General features: G+C 41.8%; 1 protein-coding gene across 8 annotated transcripts; it reads left to right on the forward strand.

The window, feature by feature from the left end:
- Positions 1 to 429: 429 nt before the first annotated feature.
- On the forward strand, positions 430 to 20,975 carry LOC120018164 (phosphatidylinositol-binding clathrin assembly protein-like). 8 transcript variants are annotated; one of them, XM_038961203.1, is made up of 20 exons: positions 432 to 1,075; positions 8,017 to 8,159; positions 8,450 to 8,525; positions 8,688 to 8,805; positions 9,205 to 9,298; positions 9,544 to 9,655; positions 9,892 to 9,998; positions 10,189 to 10,227; positions 11,639 to 11,724; positions 12,047 to 12,170; positions 13,947 to 14,080; positions 14,362 to 14,462; positions 16,134 to 16,238; positions 16,318 to 16,431; positions 16,626 to 16,656; positions 16,782 to 16,881; positions 17,077 to 17,139; positions 18,523 to 18,630; positions 18,998 to 19,102; positions 19,569 to 20,975. In XM_038961203.1, the coding sequence occupies exons 1-19, from the start codon at positions 946 to 948 to the stop codon at positions 19,088 to 19,090; spliced, it is 1,878 nt and encodes a 625-aa protein (XP_038817131.1). In that variant the 5' UTR covers positions 432 to 945; the 3' UTR covers positions 19,091 to 19,102; positions 19,569 to 20,975. The 8 variants fall into 8 exon arrangements, with proteins under 8 accessions (XP_038817137.1, XP_038817138.1, XP_038817131.1 ...); XM_038961204.1 differs by having other exon boundaries at positions 433 to 1,075; positions 10,186 to 10,227; positions 13,953 to 14,080; XM_038961202.1 differs by having other exon boundaries at positions 434 to 1,075; positions 10,186 to 10,227.
- The last annotated feature ends 669 nt before the right edge of the window (positions 20,976 to 21,644 follow it).

The raw sequence follows: 21,644 nt of genomic DNA on the forward strand, positions 1-21,644 counted from the left end.
AATTCAGGGTAGTAGCGTTGGTTCGTGTTTTTTATTTTCGGTATATGGTATGAATTTGTTCATCCAAAACAGATTTTGTTTTTGGGGTATTTTTTACTACCCCGTACAGTAGGTGGCGGCAATACACTTTATGAGTGTAGTCTGCCAGTTAATCTCAAAGAAGAAGAAGAAGAACCCAGCCAGTGTAGCCTAGGCCTAATCAACACTAAAGCTTCAATAGCAGCCTGCAGGAAGTGGGACCTGGACAAATGTGTTGCAAAAAAAAAAAAACGACTTGTGGGCAAACGACCCAGTTTACCTTGAGAAATTTGAAAATATTATGAAATTATTGCAGAAGATTGATTTAGGCCTAATTGCTGTGGTCTGGCATATTAATTTCCCACCAAGACCACAATCAATTGTGGACACCTGCGCAGAATAAAATGTTATGGATTATGGATGTAAAATCTGATTCCAGGTCGGCATGCTTCGTATAACGTCATACATCCTAACCTTTCTGAGGGCAGAGCAGGCCCGCCATTTCCCTGAATGCTTCTAGTCCTTTAAACACAGCAGCAGGAGTGTCAATACGAAGACAGGAGACACACAGGGATCCAGTGAGCGAGAGATCGGGATGAGAGATGGGCAGAGAATGAGTCAGCGAGAGAACCCACCAAATCTACCGCCGCATCTTTATTTATGAAATCTATTTGATCAAAGGCGTCAGTTGGATCAACATAAGACTGAAATAATCAAGCGTTGGATACGTTGTTTGAATTTCTTTGTATCATTTTTCTTCCGCCTCGTCGCCCTGTCTTTTTCTTTGTTTTCCCCCTTTCTTTATTTTATTTTTAAATAGGCGGTGGACAGGAGGTGTCAACCGTAGAGATTGTATCATTCAATTAATTTGGAACTTTATAGACATATTGTGATTTTTCTAATTCTTTGTTGCATTAATAAACGAAGATGTCGGGGCAGAGCATTACTGACAGGATAACTGCAGCCCAGCACAGTGTAACTGGATCTGCTGTGTCGAAAACAGTATGCAAGGCCACCACACATGAAATAATGGGCCCGAAAAAGAAACATTTGGATTGTAAGTATCGAATTAATCAAGAGTTTCTGATATAATGTGTCATTCTTCATTAAAACCAGTCAGAGTTCTGCATTTCTTGAATTATGGCGATGGTTACACAAGGCCCAAAGGCTGAATGGATAGGCTAATGTTGTTGCTAGTTCCTGTCAAAATGTATCAAGGATATTTTGTAGCAAAACGAGATCGCACAATGAGAATTCTCGTAACATTATTTAACTGGACGTTAACAACAGTACTTTTAATATCAGATATATTTTGTATAATTTCAGTGTATTCCTACTCATCATCAACATTACTGTCAAATTAGCAAGCTTTCTAACCATCTGTATAGCGGTTTAATTCATTTCGCATAGCTTTAGGCTCCCTGGGCTAAACAGTTATCATGTAATTATCAGTCAGTGTATCTTATCTTACAATTGACCAGTTTTCCATAATACAGTACATTAACGTTTTGGCTATACAAAAATGCCCCCGAAAATATATGTTCCAGGGAGTAAAAATTCAGTAGGTCTATTTGATATATTTACCACAGGAAAGAGTATAACAACCACCTTTGAACAGCTCAGAGGTAGAAACTACCTTGTTCATATTTCACAGTAGGCATAGAGGAAATATCAAGGATAATGCTTTCAGTCAAATATGCAAAGTGTAGCCTATATTATCATCATTACTAGGTGTGTCTGTCACTGCTGAGGGAAATGCATGTACAGCGCCTTTTGAAAGTATTCATACCTCTTGACTTATTCCACATTTTGTTGTGTGACAGCCTGAATTCAAAATTGATTAAATAAAAAAAAAATCTTACCCATCTACACACAACACTGCATTTTAGCAAATGTATTAAATGAAGTACAGAAATATCTCATTTACATATGTATTCACATTTCACACCACTAAGTCAATACATGTTAGAATTACATTTGGCAGCGTTGACTGTGTTTACGTTTGCTGTGAGTCTTTCTGTGTAAGTCTCCAAGAGCTTTGCACACCTGTATTGACCAATATTTGCACGTTATTCTTCTTTTAAAATTCTTCAAGCTCTGTCAAGTTGGTTGTTGGTAATTGCTTGACAGACATTTTTCCAAGTCTTGCTATAGATTTTCAAGCCATTTAAGTCAACTGTTACTAGGCCACTCATGAACATTCAATGTCGTCTTGGTAAGCAACTCAAGTGTATATTTGGCCTTGTGTTTTAGGTTATTGTCCTGCTGGAAGGTTAATATTTCTCTCCCAGTGTCTGTTGGAAAGGTTTTCCTATAGGATTTTGCCTGTGTTCTATTCCATGTACTTTTATCCTAAACTCCCTAGTCCTTGCCGATGACAAGCATACCCATAACATGGTGCAGCCATCACCGTGCATGAAAATATAAAGAGTGGTACTCAGTGTTTGGGGCAAATCCAACACACCACATAACTATTTGTATTCAGGACATAAAGTAAATTTCTTTGCCACATGCTTTTTTGCCACATGCTTTTTTGCCACATGTTTTTGTAAAATAATAGTGAAGACATCAAAACTATGAAATAACACATATGGAATCATGTAGTAACCAAAGAAGTGTTAAACAAAACAAAATATATTTGAGATTCTTCAAACTAGCCACCCTTTGCGTTGATGACAGCATTGCACACTCTTCGCATTCTCTCATGAGGTAGTCATCTGGAATGTATTTCAATTAATAGGTGTGTCATGTTAAAAGTTGATTTGTGGAATTTCTTTCCTTAATGCATTTTAGCCAATAAGTTGTGTTGTCATTAGGTAGGGGTGGTATACAGAAGATAGCCCTATTTGGTAAAAGACCAAGTCCATATTATGGCAAGAACAGCTCAAATAAGCAACGAGAAACGACAGTCCATCATTACTTTAAGATGTAAAACGTCTGCCTTCTGCTCCGGCGCCATCTTACATGAAGGTCAGTCAATCCTGAAAATTTCAAGAACTTTGAAAGTTTCTTCAAGTGCAGTCGCAAAAACCATCAAGTGCTATGATGAAAATAGTTCTCATGAGGACCGGAGGTACCTCTGCTGCAGAGGATAAGTTCACTAGAGTAACCAGCCTCAGAAATTGCAGCCCAAATAAATATTTCATAAGTAACAGACACATCTCAACATCAACTGTTCAGAGGAGACTGTGTGAATCAGGTGGTATTGCTGCAAAGAAACCTCTACTAAAGGACACTAATAAGGAGAAGAGACTTGCGTGCGCCAAGAAACACGAGCAATGGACATTAGACCGGTGGAAATCTGTCCTTTGGTCTGATGAGTTCAAATTTGAGATTTTTGGTTCCAACCGCCATGTCTTTGTGAGACACAGAGTAGGTGAACAGATGATCTCCGCATGTGTGGTTCCCACCGTGAAGCATGGAGGAGATGGTGTAAGGGTGCTTTGCTGGTGACACTGTCTGTGATTTATTTAGAATTCAAGGCACACTTAACCGGCATGCCTACCACAACATTCTGCAGCGATACGCCATCCCATCTGGTTTGCGCTTAGTGGGACTATCATTTATTTTTCAACAGGACAATGACCCAAAACATCTCCAGGCTGTGTAAGGGCTATTTGACCAAGAAGGAAAGTGATGGAGTGCTGCATCAGATGACCTGGCCTCCACAATCCCCCAACCTCAACCCAATTGAGATGGTTTGGGATGAGTTGGACCGCAGAGTGAAGGAAAAGCAGGCAACAAGTGCTCAGTATATGTGGGAACTGCTTCAAGACTGTTGGAAAAGCATTCCAGGTGAAGCTGGTTGAGAGAATGCCAAGAATGTGCAAAGCTGTCATCAAGGCAAAGGGTAAAAATAAAGGTAACTCTGGGTCTTCCTTTCCTGTGGCGGTCCTCATGAGAGCCAGTTGTATCATAGCGCTTAATGGTTTTTGCGACTGCACTTGAAGAAACGTTCAAAGTTCTTGAAATTTTGCCCTCATGTCTGAAAGTAATGATGGACTGATGTTTCTCTTTGCTTATTTGAGCTGTTCTTGCCATAATATGGACTTGGTCTTTTATCAAATAGAGCTATCTTCTGTATACCACCCCTACTTTCTCACAACACAACTGATTGTCTCAAACGCATTAAGAAGGAAAGAAATTCCACAGATCAACTTTTAGCAAGGCACATCCTGTTAATTGAAATGCATTCCAGGTGACTACCTCATGAAGCTGGTTGAGAGAATGCGAAGAGTGTGCAATGCTGTCATCAAGGCAAAGGGTGGCTACTTTGAAAAATATCAAATATAAAATATATTTGGATTTCTTGAACACTTTTTTTCGGTTACTACATGATTCCATATGTGTTATTTCATAGTTTTGATGTCTTCACTATTATTCTATAAAATAGTAAACATAAAGAAAAACCCTTGAATGAGTAGGTGTCCAAACGTTTGACTGGTACTGTATATTTAACCCTGATGGCAACGTCAGACTTTTTTTTTTTTATCTGTGTGACCATCCTCAGAAACGCTACTCGTCACAAAGCAGAGCACCTACCACTGCAAAAGTAGCAGTGAATGCAATAAATGGCCATTAATTCATTCCAACTATAATTCATTTAATTATATGTGATTAAATCTCAAGGATTTTGTATCTCTTCTGCAAGCAGGTTATGCATAATAGGTTACCGTTCAAATGTAATTGTTATCATGATTATAGGAGCATATTGCATGACACACAGGTACAATGACATGGAAGTTGCTGGTTCAGACCCCAACTTAAGCAAGTAGTAGGCTAGCTACATATTGTATGGCTTTTCCTACGTTCCTTTTGCAGACATTGACCTCTGGAATAACTGGAAAACTGTGTGATCTGAAAGTGCCCACTTCTAATCACATTTGAATCCTATGGACTATGCTAAAGTTGTGAATTGATTCAGCCAGCCAGCCTATTGTTTCACACCTGTTAGTTGAGCTTAGGCCTACAGTACTCTCCTGAGGTACAGGAGCCATTATATGACAGGATGAATGAAAGTTGGCTCAGAAGTCTGTTGGCTCACCCAAACCCGATCAGCCGTCCAACGTGAAATATAGGGCATTCGGAATGTATTCAAACCCCTTGACTTTTTTCACATTTTGTTACGTTACAGCCGTATTCTAAAATTGATTAAATCATTTTTTCCCCCTCATCAATCTACACACAATACCCCATAAAGACAAAGCGAAAACAGGTTTTTAGATATTACAATTTGAAACTTATTTACATAAGTATTCAGGCCCTTTCCTATGAGACTCGAAATTGAGCTCAGGTGCATCCTGTTTCCATTGATCATCCTTGAGATGTTTCTAGAACTAGATTAGTCTACCTGTGGTAAATCTAATTTAATTGATTGGACATGATTTGGAAAGGCACACACCTGTCTATATAAGGTCCCACAGTTAACAGTGCATTTCAGATCAAAAACCAAGCCATGAGGTCGAAGGAATTGTCCATAGAGCTCCCAGACAGGATTGTGTCGAGGCACAGATCTGGGGAAGTGTACCAAAACATTTCTGCAGCATTGAAGGTCCCCAAGAAACCAGTGGACTCCATCATTCTGAAATGGAAGAAGTTTGGAACCACTAAGACTCTTCCTAGAGCTGGCCGCCCGGCCAAACTGAACAATCGGGGGAGAAGGGCCTTGGACAGGGAGGTGACCAAGAACCCGATGGTCACTCTAATAAAGCTCCAGAGTGCCTCTGTGGAGATGGGAGAACCTTTCAGATGGACAACCAATCAGGCCTTTATGGTAGAGTGGCCAGATGGAAGCCAAAAGGCACGTAAAGGACTCTCAGACCATGAGAAACAAGATTCTCTTGTTTGATGAATCCAAGATTGAACCATTTGGCCTGAATGCCAAGCGCCACGTCTGGAGGAAACCTGACACCATGAAGCATGGTGGTGGCAGCATCATGCTGTGGGGATGTTTTTCTGTGCCAGGGACTGGGAGACTAGTCACGATCGCGGGAAAGATGAACGGAGCAAAGTACAGAGAGATCCTCGATGAAAACCTGCTCCAGAGCGCTCAGGACCTCAGACTGGGGTGAAGGTTCACCTTCCAACAGGACAACGACCCTAAGCACAAAGCCAAGACAATGTAGGATTGCCTTCGGGGCAAGTCTCTTAATGTCCTTGAGGGGCCCAGCCAGAGCCCGGACTTGAACCTGATCGAACATCTGTGGATAGACCTGAAAATAGCTCCCCATCCAACCTGAGGTTGAGAAGATCTGCAGAGAAGAATGGGAGAAACTCCCCAAATACAGGTGTGCCAAGCTTGTCGCGTCATACCTAAGAATACTCAAGTTTGTAATCGTTGCCAAAGGTGCTTCAAGTACTGAGTAAAGGGTCTTCAATGCTTATGTAAATGTAATATTTCAGTTTTTTATTTTGAATACATTTGCAAACATTTCTAAACCTGTTTTTGCTTTGTCATTGTGGGGTACTGTGTGTAGATTGATGAGGGAAAAAAACAATTTAATACATTTTTGAATAAGGCTGTAGCGCAACAAAATGTGGAAAAAGTCAAGGGGTCTGAATACTTTATGAATGCACTGTACCTTAGACTCACTCACAGCCTCTCATACACAGACAGAACAGTAGGCCGCCTAGGCCTTATATAAAGAGCTGTTAAAATAACACTGTCATCGTTCCTGGCCCACTGTCCACACAGTAATATTTAGGAGTTCTCAGTGTGGCTGCTTTACCTGACAATATACCAGATATTGTTAGAGATTGCAACACAATTGCACATAAATGGTTAATTGTTGTGCTACAGTCTTCATGTATAGTGTTGCATACAGTATGATTTGTGTTAGACCTACTTTTTAGAGTGGTGTTGCAACATATGACACCATCAAGGTGCAGTTAAAAAAGTGTTATCATCAATGCGAACTACGGTGAATGTTTAGCAGGCTGTCTAGTGTCTATAACATGACAGCACTGTCATCCCCCGTCCCAGTCTTCCCTGGATAATCAACTAGCCATGCTAACTGCTGCTCTGGAAGGTTATGCTGTCCTACTTAGACCCCCCTTCTTTGAAAACATGAGAATATAGGCCAGAAAGCCAGGCCTGGTTATTATACTGTGAATCTGTTCATCACTCAGTCTAACTCTGAATGGGAATGGGTAGACTGCACAGGTTTGACGGGCATCACCCAATCTCTACATCCGGGCCCTGTAACCCTGTTCCTGGAAAGCTATTGTCCTGTAGGTTTTCAAGCCTACCCTAATCTAGCGCACCTGATTCTAATAATTCGTTTCCACTTCACAATAACAGCACTTACAGTTGACCGGGGCAGCAATTTCACGAACTGACTTGTCGGAAAGGTGGCATCCTATGACGGTGCCCCGTTGAAAGTCATTGAGCACTTCAGTAAGGCCATTCTACTGCCAATGTTTTTTCTATGGAGATTTCATATCTTTGTGCTTGATTTTAAACACCTGTCAGCAACGGGTGTGGCTGAAATAGCCAAATCCACTAATTTGAAGGGGTGTCCACATACTTTTGTATCTATAGTGTATTTGACCAAAAATATATTGTTTGATTTAGAGATGGTGACTTATTCATCAGGCTTTCATCTATTGAACTTCAGTAGACCCTCTTGAGGAATTACCGTGCCAAAAAAGAGAGGCAGCCTGTAGTACTGTAGCATAGTAATTAAGTGTCTTGAGTGTAGTTAGGCAATTAGCCAGACCTTGAATTAAAGCTAATTGAATGAGATTGCAGCTGAGGGCAGAGTGCCTGAGTCCCTGTTTACACAGATTTTCAAAACATTGTCATTCATAGAATATTAACTAACTTTACCCCAAAATCAACTCCCCCATAGGGGAAATGCCTTGTATCCACAGCTGTTTTAACCTCTACTGGCCAGTGGCCATAAGTCACTACTTGACATCAATTATCCATGGTCTTCCTAGACATCAAGCTATCGCTAACATTTTCTCCCTCTCTGTCTGTCTCTCTCTCATCTTTAGACCTGATCCATTGCACCAATGAGATGAATGTGAACATTCCCCAGCTGGCTGACTCACTGTTTGAGAGGACCACCAGCACGAGCTGGGTGGTGGTCTTCAAGTCGCTCATCGCCACACACCACCTTATGGTCTACGGCAATGAGGTGAGCTGGGCTTACAATCACCACTCAATGAAACATTGTCTATGGCTACATTCATCACTCATTACATTATTTGCTGTAATATATATTATATCTATAATAGCAATGCTATAGTGTTGAAGTTTTCAGGTCAGACAATAAGACAATCAATTGCTAACCAGGCAATCAATTGCTAACCAGGCGATTTTAATAAAAATCTGGAAATGACTCTGGTACTCCAGTCCTATTCTATTTTTGTAGATCAATGAAAATGTAAGAACATGTATTGATACCGCTCTTTTTCTTTGATACAGCGTTTTGTGCAGTACTTGGCTTCAAGGAACACATTATTCAACCTCAGTAATTTTTTGGACAAAAGTGGTTTACAAGGTAAAGTATGAGGCCTTGGCTCTCAAATGCTTTTGTCAAACTCATCCTTAACTGTTACAGTGACAAATACTTATAAGAGGAAACAATATAACTTTTGAACGAATATAGCATGATTCTCAAGTAGGTTTTCATGACAAATGTAAGATTTATATCACTTCTCAGGTCTCTCTCTCCCAGGCTACGATATGTCCACATTTATCCGGAGGTACAGTCGATATCTGAATGAAAAGGCTGTGTCATACAGACAGGTTGCCTTTGACTTCACTAAAGTAAAGCGAGGGTAAGAAATTCCCAATATATAACAGAAGAAAGTGGTATGTTTGTTTTTGACTGACCCGAATGTATGTCAATGGAGTTCAAAGGCTCAAACAATTTCTTACATTAACACTTTCTCCTTGCAGAGCCGCTAGCTGGTGTAAAAAAATACTTAAAATATTTGACAGCTCAAATATTTAGTTAAGAAGATTCCTGTCAATTTTAACAACAGAATGTCATCATTTTTTCAAACTTTTCAAAGCTTTTTATATCCCATGAAGTAATCACAGTATTTTTGTAACTCTGGGAACGATTTGTTAACATGCAGTAGAAATTGACTGGCTGAGGCTATTCTCACTGATTCCCTCCCTCTCTGTCTTTGTGCTTCTAACACCTATCTAACACTACACACACATCTCAACAGGGTGGATGGGGTGATGAGGACCATGAATACAGAGAAGCTACTGAAGACCATCCCTATCATACAAAGCCAGATGGACGCCCTCCTCGACTTCAATGTGAGTCTGAGGTCAACCGCCCCAGAACCGTGCTGCTCATGTACTGTAATATGAGAGGGTTCCTGGGGCTAACATATTGTCAGGCATACTGATTACTGAATGGACAGTGCTGAAACCAGAGATGGATACAGGCTATTTTCCTCCTCACTGACCTGCTCTTTTATTGTTTGTCAGCGATGCCAAAGTCATTGTGTTAAAAGGGCAACTTATGGCTTATGTGAAACTGAATGATGTGTCTTCTTCAGGTTAATGCCAATGAGCTCACAAACGGAGTGATCAATGCAGGGTTCATGCTCCTCTTCAAAGATTCCATTAGGCTTTTTGCTGCATATAACGAAGGCATCATCAACCTGCTGGGTAAAACATCAACTCTAACTTGATTTACTCCACTATTTTCTGATCAATACTCTTTTAAAATGTTTAGTCTGGAGAAGTGCTTTGTAGATCCTTGTACTGTAGATCTTTTGATATGTACAGAACTAAATTGTACTAATGGAGACTAAATTCTCTACAGAGTTTATCCCTAGTGTGTGTACAGATTTTCAGCGCTAATGCCCGCTCTTATTTTGAATTGTAATTTTTTTTTACCACAGAGAAGTACTTTGACATGAAGAAAACCCAGTGTAAAGAGGGCCTGGATATCTACAAGAAGTTCCTGACACGAATGACCCGAATCTCAGAGTTCCTTAAAGTGGCAGAGGTGATTTCTTCTTTACCTGCTTTGAGTTTGATGCTATTCATTCATTCAATACTATTCATTAAAGGGGAAAACCTCTGATATATTACAATTTTTGTGAGAAAATTATGGTGGCAGAAATTGGATAGTGGTAGAAAATATGTTTTAATTTAGAAGCACCACTATAACTTTGCACATAATCATTTGACAGCAGGTGGGGATTGATCGAGGAGACATTCCAGACCTTTCCCAGGTAAGACTTTACACTCCAAACTGAATGATGGATTTACTTCTGCTGGTATAACCTATTAGACACATTCACTGCACAAAAAGCATACACACCGAACTTACTCTAGCCATTTGTCTGTACTGAAAAGACAGTTAGATTCCTACTCTCTGTCTCCATCTCTCTCTCTCTGGCTCTCACTTTCTCTCCCTTATTTCTTGCTATCACTTTCTATTTTCTTCTCTCATTCTGTATTCTCTTTGTGTGTCTCTCTATCTCAGTATTAACTCCTCTTATTTAATCAGCTCTGTTGTCCCTCCACGCTATTTACTCCACCCTGCACACGTCTCCCAGAGATAAGGCACTGCTCAGTGCATGAAGTCCTCTAGCGCATGTTGCCAATTGAGGCATATTTCTCACTTTTTCTTCTTCTTCCCCTCTTGATTAGGCTCTAACTACAGTAAATAAAGGTGTTAAGCTGTTAAGAGTCCAAACTGACTGTGTATCTTACAGTACTTCAGATTTCACACAATGTACAGGAAATTTAATAGATTGTAGCACAACAGGTGTGGGGGGCAGTCAGTCTTTGCATTGATACTGGTTATATTACAGTATTTTCATGGGAAATCCCTCCTCGACCAAGGATCATACTTTTCCTTGAAAGTACAATTACACTAATTGTGTGTTATGTCCCCTATTGTATGTTTTATGAGGCACCTGCAACAGTGTTATACCCTACAAATACATTATAGTTACAGTTCAATATAGATATTTATCTCTGACCATCACCACCTTTATATTCTGTATTTCCCCTTTCCACCTTTAGTTCACAGTTTGTGTAAGTATTCTCATCTCACTCTTCTTCTGTGTCTTTGACTTGCTTTGATGTTGTCTTTGCATGCCTCTACTCTGACTCTGTATCTCATTGATATTGTGTTTTATAGGAGTGAAACAAATTGTATACACAGTTCTCTTTGTCACATAGCCCATCCAACATACTGCCCAGGTGTGCTTAGACATTGCCAATTCAACACCACATACTGTAGGATGTTGAAAGTGCCGTGGCGTGTGTCATCTACACACATTTCAATATCACTCATCCAATGTGGCTTTCAGCTGAAGTCTCGAGTTAGTATTTGTCCCATATTGAGGGGCTAAACACTTCCCAGTAAACTAAGTGCTAGCTAGAATCCAGTAACTAAGGTATAGTGGTATATGGGACAGTATAGTTAGGGACCTGAGTTTTTCCTCACCACGTGACATGACCAGTTAAATGTTTTCAGAAAATGTTGTCAGGAAAACTTCAAGGCCTATAGCTAGTGTATGTACAGTAACCAGGTTGCCCATCACTGCCTTAGATGGTTGTGTTTGTACAGTACTGTCTAACTGCATGTTTCCAACCCTGGCGTATACTAACTGCTGTTCTCCATTACAACAGGCTCCCAGTAGCCTCCTGGAAGCTCTGGAGCAGCACCTGGCCTCTCTAGAGGGGAAGAAAGTCAAAGACTCCACTGCTGCCAGCAGGTATGTACAGGATGGACTACGTCCCAAATGGCACCCTATTCTCTACATAGTACACTACATTTGAAAGTAGTGCATAGGAAACAGGGTGCCATTTGGGACGTATCCTACGTCTCACACTGGAGTGTCTTTGGCACTGAGTCCACTACTCCCCCTGCAGGTAGCCTAGAAGCGGCTGCCGCTATAATAACTGATTTGCTTTGTGCACCAAGCTCTTAAGCCAAGATTGCTTAAATTATTATTGATGGTAATGGTTATTGATGTTTTCAGCCAGGGTTGCCGTAGTATTCTGCCTAGGGGTGTTCACTGTTGTGTGTTGTTTCAGGGCTAGTACTCTATCCAACGCAGTGTCCTCGCTGGCCAGTACAGGGATGTCTTTTACTAAAGTAGACGAGCGGGAGAAGCAGGCTGCTCTGGAGGAGGAACAGGCTCGTCTCAAAGCACTGAAGGTACAGCCGTCATGATGCGTGGATCACAACATGAATTTGACGAGAATGGACATGGTTTTGTGTTGCCTGTTCCATCTACATGTGAAGGACACTGATATGTTGCAGTATGCAGGCAATGATTTGAACAATTCAAAGCCTCGTTTGGTTGATCCAGTATGGCCCACATACAGTATCATTTAAAAGTTTGGACACACCTACTCATTCAAGGGTTTTTCTTTGTTTTCACTATTTTCTACATTGTAGAATAATAGTGAAGACATCAAAACTATGGATTAACACATATGGAATCATGTAGTAACCAAAAAAAAGTCTTAAACAAATCAAAATATATTTTAGATTCTTCAAAGTACCCACCCTTTGCCTTAATGACAGCTTTGCACACTCTTGGCATTATTTTAACCAGCTTCATGAGGAAGTCACCTGGAATGCATTTCAATTAACAGGTGTGCCTTGTTAATTTGTGGAATTTCTTTCCTTCTTAATGCATTTTAGCCAATCAGTTGTGTTGTGACAAGGTAGGGGTGGTATACAGAAGATAGCCCTATTTGGTAAAAGACCAAGTCCATATTATGGCAAGAACAGCTCAAATAAGCAAAGACAAACAACAGTCCATCATTACTTTAAGAAGGTCAGACAATCCGGAACATTTCAAGAACTTTGAAAGTTTCTTCAAGTGCAGTCGCAAAAACCATCAAGCTCTATGATGAAACTGGCTCTCATGAGGACCGCCACAGGAAAGGAAGACCCAGAGTTACTTCTGCTGCAGAGGATAAGTTCATTAGATAACCAGCTTCAGAAATTGCAGCTCAAATCAATGCTTCACAGAGTTCAAGTAACAGACACATCTCAACATCAACTCTTCGGAGGAGACTGCGTGAACCAGGCTTTCATGGTTGAATTGCTGCAAAGAAACCACTACTAAAGGACACCAATAAGAAGAAGAGACTTGCTTGGACCAAGAAACACGAGCAATGGACATTAGACCTGTGGAAATCTGTCCTTTGGTCTAATGAGTCCAAATTTGAGATTTTTGGTTCTAACCGCCATGTCTTTGTGAGACGCAGAGTAGCTGAACGGCTGATTTCTGCATGTGTGGTTCCCACCGTGAAGCATGGAGGAGGGAGTGTAAGGGTGCTTTGCTGGTGACACTGTCTGTGATTTATTTAGAATTCAAGGCACACTTAACCAGCATGGCTACCACAGGATTCTGCAGCGATACGCCATCACATCTAGTTTGCGCTTTTGTTTTTCAACAGGACAATGACCCAACACACCTCCAGGCTGTGTAAGGGCTATTTGACCAAGAAGGAGAGTGATTATGTGCTGCATCAGATGACCTGGCTTCCATAATCGCCCAACCTCAACCCAATTGAGATGGTTTGGGATGAGTTGGACCGCAGAGTGAAGGAAAAGCAGCCAACAAGTGCACAGCATATGTGGGAACTCCTTCAAGAAAAGCATTCCAGGTGAAGCTGGTTGAGAGAATGCGAAGAGTGTGCAACGCTATCATCAAGGCAAAGGGTGGCTAGTTTGAAGAATCTAAAATATATTTTGATTTGTTTAACACTTTTTTGGTTACTACATGATTCCATATGTGTTATTTTATAGTTTTGATGTCTTCACTATTATTCTGTAATGTAGAAAATGGTAAAAATAAAAACCCTTGAATGAGTAGCTGTGTCTAAACTTTTGACTGGTATTGAACATAACTACAACCATCACCTCCAGTCTACATCTGTAGAGTGTCTGTATTTGACTTGGACTCTTTCCACCCAGGAACAGAGGCTGAAGGAGCTCTCTAAGAGGCCTTCCTTCACCACCACAGACACGTCTCCGGTCTCCACCACCGGGGGCACTATCAGCACAGCCCCGGCAATCGACCTCTTCTCCACACCCAGCTGCTCCAATGGGTAAACTTTCACTTATGAGCTGTGAAGCTTACCCACTCATGTGGTTGACCAGAGAGGTTAGTGTGGATTATTTAGAAGTTGCTGATAACCACTGATACAGGGTCAGATATTTCTTTGTCCTCCTAGTGGTTAAGTTTAGGATTTAGAGTGCTCTTATTCTAGATCTGTGGTTAGAGGGAACCTATACCTCAATACGTCTGTGTGTATCTGGTAATTCTGATGTTCAGCTACATTCCCAGTGTTGATTCAGGTATCGCATCACTGCTGTCTTCTCTCCTCAGTGCTCTGAAGATGGAGAGTGACCTGTTTGACATTCAGCAGACCTTTAACCCTTCAGTGCAGGCCAGTTCTACAGGGCTTCCTGTGGCCACAGCATGGGCAGGTAGGAGAAACAGCCACCACCGCAGGACCCCTCTATTGTCTGCTGTCTTCTACCATGACCTGTTCTGCATGCTCTCCCTCTCTTCCTGTTGCGTCTGACTCTGATTTCCTCCTGTTCTTCTCTTCTCTATCTATTCTCTTTCTTTCTCTCCTCTGCCTGCTTAGATCCTTTCACCTCTGCTGAAGCTGGAGATGATTCCATGCCAAACCTTAACCCTTTCCTCTCAAAAGTTGTTGTCGATGCCGCCACTCACTTGCCTGTCGTGTCCTCCGACGGTGTTAGCTATTCCTCTAGGACGTCTGGTCATGAAATGTTCGGTGGTAAAGATACTCTTTGTTCCTCCTGAAATACCCTTCATGTGTCTCTCTGTGGGACTGTTTGAAGGAAGTCTCCCATAAGCCGTACTGTTGTTACTTCTGTCTATATGTAAATCATCTCATAGCTGTCTAAAGTTAAATGTTTGTTGTGTACCTTAAAATGCAAGGCCTCCACTTGCCATGTTTCCATTATAGGACTGTGCTAAGGATAGAACCACAAGCTAACACTGTGACGGTGGAGTTACTGGTTATGTTCTTTTGTTAGGCTCCCATGCCAGTTTAGTCTAATATGACGCTTCATCCATTGAGGTCTCAAATTTATTTTACAGTCTAGTAAACCCATGTCTAAGTTAATTCTGACCAAGTTGGTTATGTTCAAATGATGGTTTTCCTGCTGCTGATATATATTGTTTCATAATGTATTCAAATAGGCTATTGCTTCTAGATTCTGATATTACAAACCAATCATTTGATTATTTTCTGTTGTAGTATCCTCTTAGAGCTATAAGTTTAAATCTGTTTCACTTACCAATATTATTTTTGATTCTCTAGATCGTTATAATCCCTTTACTGACACAAACTCGTCCGTTTCAAGCAATTACAAACGCACAGTGCGGATAGAACACTCCATCTCAGGTACTACGATGGCTCACCATCCCAGCCTATGTTTCCTGAGCCCACAGGCAAACATAAGCCCCTCAACCCATGTAATGTGTTTAGTGGCCCAATAATAACTCTATGGTTAGGGTAGTCTGACGATTTTGAGGAATTTAGTGTCAATAGGATATTTGTATCTCCTTGTACTCTGCAGTTCCTGTTTTGACTTTGTTAGAATTAGTTTTACTTGTTACCTGTTAGTGTCCCTATACAACTGCTAAGTATTTTCTGTTAACTGTCTCTCTCTGTACTGTCACTTTGCCTTGCCTGCCTTTCTTGAAATGCCTTCCTTTGCTCTCTTCTTCTTCCTGCTCCTCCTTTGGCGTTGTCAGACTCCTTCTGTAGTGGTCCAGTGTCCATGGCCCAGCACCTTCCACACCAGGCTCCCTACCCCACTGAGCCCTCTACTGTAGCATGTCTATTCAGAGGTAGAGTACTAGAGAACCTGTAGCTGTACTGTAGCAGGTCTATTCAGAGGTAGAGTACTAGAGAACCTGTAGCTGTACTGTAGCAGGTCTATTCAGAGGTAGAGTACTAGAGAACCTGTAGCTGTACTGTAGCAGGTCTATTCAGAGGTAGAGTACTAGAGAACCTGTAGCTGTACTGTAACAGGTCTGACTTTAACACCAATGGATAATGCTTATCCATCACTGCACCTGCCGTGTTCTGAGCAGCCTCCCCTTTGACCTCTTTACAGGGTACTCCACAGCATCACAGGCCCCTCCCCCAGGAGCACTCCAGGTGGATTTCGAGTCAGTCTTTGGAGCCAAAGCTATCGGCGTTAACAACATTGACTCTGATGGTGAGGTGTTGAATATTTTACTGTTTGATGCACATGGTGTTTCACATCCAACCAATGTACACCTCTCTGTCCTCCTTAGACATCCTGAAACCCACCATGGTCGGCTCCAATCAGGCCCTGTGCTCCATCAATCAGCTGTCAGACAAACTGGTCGGAGTTGACCTGGACTCCTCCCTGGCCAACCTGGTGGGCAGTAAGTGTCACAACGTCACACTAGGATATTTAATTCAGATTAAAAGAGATCAACACTCATCTTTGCCTGAGTGAATCTATTCTATTTATATTTTGACTCATATGTTAGATCGCAATATGTCACACAGCTATAGCAGTATAATGAACTGTTTCTGGATGTGTACATCTCACATTTATATTACTATCCTCTTGTAGATCTCGGGATTGGAAATGGCACAACAAAAAAGTAAGTGAGCTGTTCATGCTGTTCAGTCTCTTCAACGTGCTGTGGTCAGTGCTAGATGAAGAACTGTTCTGTATAGCCAGCAGCAGTTAGGAGCCAGTGCTAATATTAGCTGTCTTAATCTACAGTGACATCCACTGGAGCCAGCCTGGGGAGAAGAGGCTGACTGGCGGGAGCAACTGGCAGCCCAAGGCAGCCCCAAACACCACCTGGAACCCCGTCTCCATGGTAATACACACTACACTGGCCTCTTACAGTACTGGTGCTCTTACCTGCCTGTGGTAAGTGTTTTAGCTACTGTATCACTCTAGTGTTGGTTTTAGACCAATGTTAAGAAGTTGTTGTCTTGACTTGACATTGGTCTGCTGGATTATCTGTGAGAGAAGATGTTGTGTCCTCATTGGTGTGTTTGTGTCTCCACAGACCCCCCCAGTCATGGCCTACCCTGCCACAACACCAACAGGCATGGTGGGGGGATATGGCATGGTCAGTATCTGTCAGATGGATGTCTGGATGCACTGACGGACATAGCCATGCAGTAGCTATCACTGAGGGACATAGCCATGCAGTAGCTAGCACCGAGGGACATAGCCATGCAGTAGCTAGCACCGAGGGACATAGCCATGCAGTAGCTAGCACCGAGGGACATAGCCATGCAGTAGCTAGCACCGAGGGACATAGCCATGCAGTAGCTAGCACCGAGGAACATAGCCATGCAGTAGCTAGCACCGAGGAACATAGCCATGCAGTAGTTAGCACTCTCCCCCACACATGCAACATGCAGACACAGTCATGTCATTAAAAAAACTCCTCAAAACACAACTCTTTGAGATTGACTCTGATCTACCCCCACACACACACACACACACTTTTAATTGATGCATTTTACGTACTGTACTGTATTTTATGTAGGCCTACTTTTAATGTAAGATGCCCTTAAGTATCTTGAAAGGCGTCCGCTAAATAAAATGTATTATTATTATTTACAGAGGGAATAGCCATACAGCATAGCTAGCAATGAGAACATTATAGCCATGCAGTATAGCCTGCACTGAGAGCTAATAGCCATACAGTATAGCTAGCACTGAGAGATAATAGCCATGCAGTATAGCTAGCACTGAGAGCTAATAGCCATGCAGTATAGCTAGCACTGAGAGCTAATAGCCATGCAGTATAGCCTGCACTGAGAGCTAATAGCCATGCAGTATATATAGCACTGAGAACTAATAGCCATACAGTATAGATAGCACTGAGAACTAATAGCCATACAGTATAGATAGCACTGAGAACTAATAGCCATACAGTATAGCTAGCACTGAGAACTAATAGCCATGCGGTATACCTAGCACTGAGAGCTAATAGCCATGCGGTATAGCTAGCACTGAGAGCTAATAGCCATGCGGTATAGCTAGCACTGAGAGCTAATAGCCATGCGGTATAGCTAGCACTGAGAGCTAATAGCCATGCGGTATAGCTAGCACTGAGAGCTAATATCCATGCACCATAGCTAGCACTAAGAACTGATAGCCATGCAGTAAGCTAGCACTGAGAGCTAATATCCATGCAGCAAGCTAGCACTGAGAGCTAATATCCATGCAGCATAGCTAGCGCTGCGAGCTAATAGCCATGCAGCATAGCTAGCACAGAGAGCTAATAGCCTTGCAGCATAGCTAGCACAGAGAGCTATTAGCCATGCAGTATAGCTAGCACTAAGAGCTAATAGCCATACGGTATAGCTAGCACTGAGAGATAATAGCCATGCAGTAGTAATAGGAGTAACAGTAATAAGTGCTATACATCCTTCTGTGCTATGCAATCTACTGTAGCATGTCTATTATGCCTGATGTTTCTCTATGCTATTGTCTTTAGCCACCTCAACAGCTTGGCTCTATGGGTATGATGAACCAACCCACCATGATGTACAACCAGCCCATCATGAGGCCGCCCAACCCCTTCGGCTCTGTTTCCAGTGCCCAGGTATGTGTTTGTACAATAATCAGACGTGTGTGATGGAAAATGTCTATTGCAGGGTTGTGTGTTCAGTGTTCAGGTGTATTCAGTGGTGTGTAGTTACATTAGCCGTTCTGTGTGTGTATACTACCCCCTGTGATGACAACAGTGTTCTAGTTTACTCTTACCTCCTCAGGAGGAGAGGGACATCTGTCTGTCATCAGTTTCCTCAAGAGTCCCCAATTATTTTCCCCTCTTGGTGTAACTTCTCTTTCACCCTTCATTCCTCTCTCTCATTCAATCTGAATGCTCCCCCTCTCTCTCACTCACACACAATCTCTTCCTCTCTCTGACCTCTGCTCCTCCTGTGTGTTTTTCCCTCTCCCTGAAATAGCCCTCTGCAGCCTCTAGTCCTTCCAGCCAGAGTCCTCTCAGAGCCCCCGGACAGGACCCATTTGCACAGCTCTCTCTCAAGGATTTCTTGTAGAGCGTCTCTTAGGTACAGCATGCTGTGTGCTTGCGGATGTACATGCATGCGCAGCGTGGCTTCACACTAATGCTTCTCTTTTTTTTCTCTTCTCTTACTGTTATCATCTCTTCCTTCATTTGCAAAGACACTGCTTCTTCCATCTGATCAACCACTGCTGTTTATTTCCTCTCGCTATATCTCTTGCGCTTTATATGGGCTTGATTAGTTGGTTTGTGTCTTGCTCGCTTAAACAATCAGCAGATGCATTTCAGGATGTTTTTAAACTTTCAATTACACTAACCAGTACGTCTTTGCTGATATAGGTTGCCATTGCTGAAATCTTGATTAATCAGCTGTATCTTGTGTGACAGTTGCTTTTGCTCTGAGGACATTGTGATGCCTTTGCATTTATTCAGTTGACTATTTCAGCACCACCATGAGCGGGCTGGTAAAACTATTTTCTAATAAATCCTTGTATGTTGATTTCCATCCACAGATGCAGTTCATGTAATATGACGTGTCTCAGAAAATGAAGCACTTAGCAGCAAAGCTTTGTCCTCATTGCCAGTCTAACTCTTCAGAGAAACGTTCACCCCCCCCTCCCCCACCCAAATACAGACATGTCAAGAACACAACGAACAGTGCAATGACTGGAGGAAAACCATGGAAACCATGTCCAAATGACGATGGGAAGAAAATAATTCACCACCCGTTATTCTGTCATTTGTCCAAGACGTCAAGTGATGCTGCTGTTTTTAAAAAGTACCTATAGGGATTCCTCATCCATTTTATCCTCTGCTATGGGTGCTGAGAAACTTTGATATTATGTATTTGGAAATACTACTGTGGTTGGGTGTAACAGCTTGGTGTTCTAATCTAGTGGGAGGGGGAGGTGGGACAAGAAGAAAAAGACGAGAGGAATCCTTCCCTCTCTTGATTCGATCATCAGTGATCCATTTCCTAGTTATTTAACTGTCACTGAGTAGTGATGCTAATGACGTTTACACCTGTTTTAGTTTGTCTTTTTTACTGTGTTTACAGTAGACATTCCTCGTGTGTTGTTTATTTATTTATTTATGATATGGTTTTAAAACTGAGGAAGAAAATCTATAGTACCTGTGGGAGTGCCTCAGCATTTTACATGGATGTTGGATTGTTTCATTGGAGATGTAGAGAAAATAATATAGATATTATATAAAATACACCTATAAACGGAATGATAGAGCACTAAATATTCTTCAAGTTTTGTGATAAGAACAGTTTTACTCGGTCAAATCTCATGATCTCCCCTGTGCAAGTGGAGAAGGGGGTTCCAGTATGAGTCAGTAATCTATATAGTCAATTCTGTGCCTAGGGTTTTTTGCAATGGAACAACTTTTCTGTCTAGTTGAAAAACACTTAATCCACGATTCTGAAGCATCACACTGAGGTGGAATCCATTTTGCTTTAAGCTTGGCATGCCATTGACTCAATGACCGTTTAATGGCTGCCTTTACTCTGAATGTGAAAGAATTGCTTTCATGTTGAACATATCTTTCCATGCTACCCGCACCACCTCAGCTCTGACTCCCTGTGAGCCAGACGAGAGTGTGTCTGGGTGTTGCAGATACTAAACAAGGGTTCCAGTTTTGATGTAAATTAGTTGTATAAAGATCCAGTGGAACAGGGTGAGAGAGGGGCACTGTTGATCGGTGCTCTGTGTATATAAAACTGACTGTTCAACGGAGAGGGAAGTGAAAGATGTATGAAATATGAAAGCAATTCAATCAAAATCTGACTCTACCTACGTTTGATTCAGGATATTTTCTGCGTTTGTCTTGCGTGGATTATATTTTTGTTTATGTAATTAAAACGTGTAGCAGACATTGACAGGTTTTTTTTTTTTAATAAAGAGCAGCTTCCACAAAGTGATGTTCTTAAACATTTTATTACAATGTGTTGGTGAATATTGCAACAGTGATGGCATCTTTGGCACTACGGTTAGTATATACACACAGTATGTGGACACCCCTTAAAATTAGTTGTTTTGGCTATTTCAGCCACACCCGTTGCTGACAGGTGTATAAAACTGAGCACCAAGCCATGCAATCTCCGTAGACAAACATTGACAGTAGAATGGCCTTACTGAAGAGCTCAGTGACTTTCAACATGGCACCTTTCCAACAAGTCAGTTTGTCAAATATCTGGCCCAGTCAACTGTAAGTGCGAGGTGGAAACATCAAGGAGCAACAACGGCTCAGCCGTGAAGTGATAGGCCACACAAGCTCACAGAACGGGACTGCTGAGTGCAGAAGCCTGTAGCGTGTAAAAATCATCTGTCCTTGGTTGCAACACTCACTACCGAGTTCCAAACTGCCCTTGGAAGCAACATCAGCAAAATAACTTTGTTGGAAGCCTCATGAAATGGGTTTCCATGGCCGAGCAGCTGCACACAAGCCTAAGATCACCATGCGCAATGCCAAGCGTCATTTGGAGTGGTGTAAAACTCGCCGCCATTGGACTCTGGATCAGTGGATACGTGTTCTCTAGAGTGATGAATCACGCTTCCCCATCTGGCAGTCCGACTGATGAA

The sequence above is a fragment of the Salvelinus namaycush genome, chromosome 23 (genome assembly GCF_016432855.1).
Source record: "Salvelinus namaycush isolate Seneca chromosome 23, SaNama_1.0, whole genome shotgun sequence".
In the NCBI taxonomy this organism is placed as follows: Eukaryota; Metazoa; Chordata; class Actinopteri; order Salmoniformes; family Salmonidae; genus Salvelinus; species Salvelinus namaycush.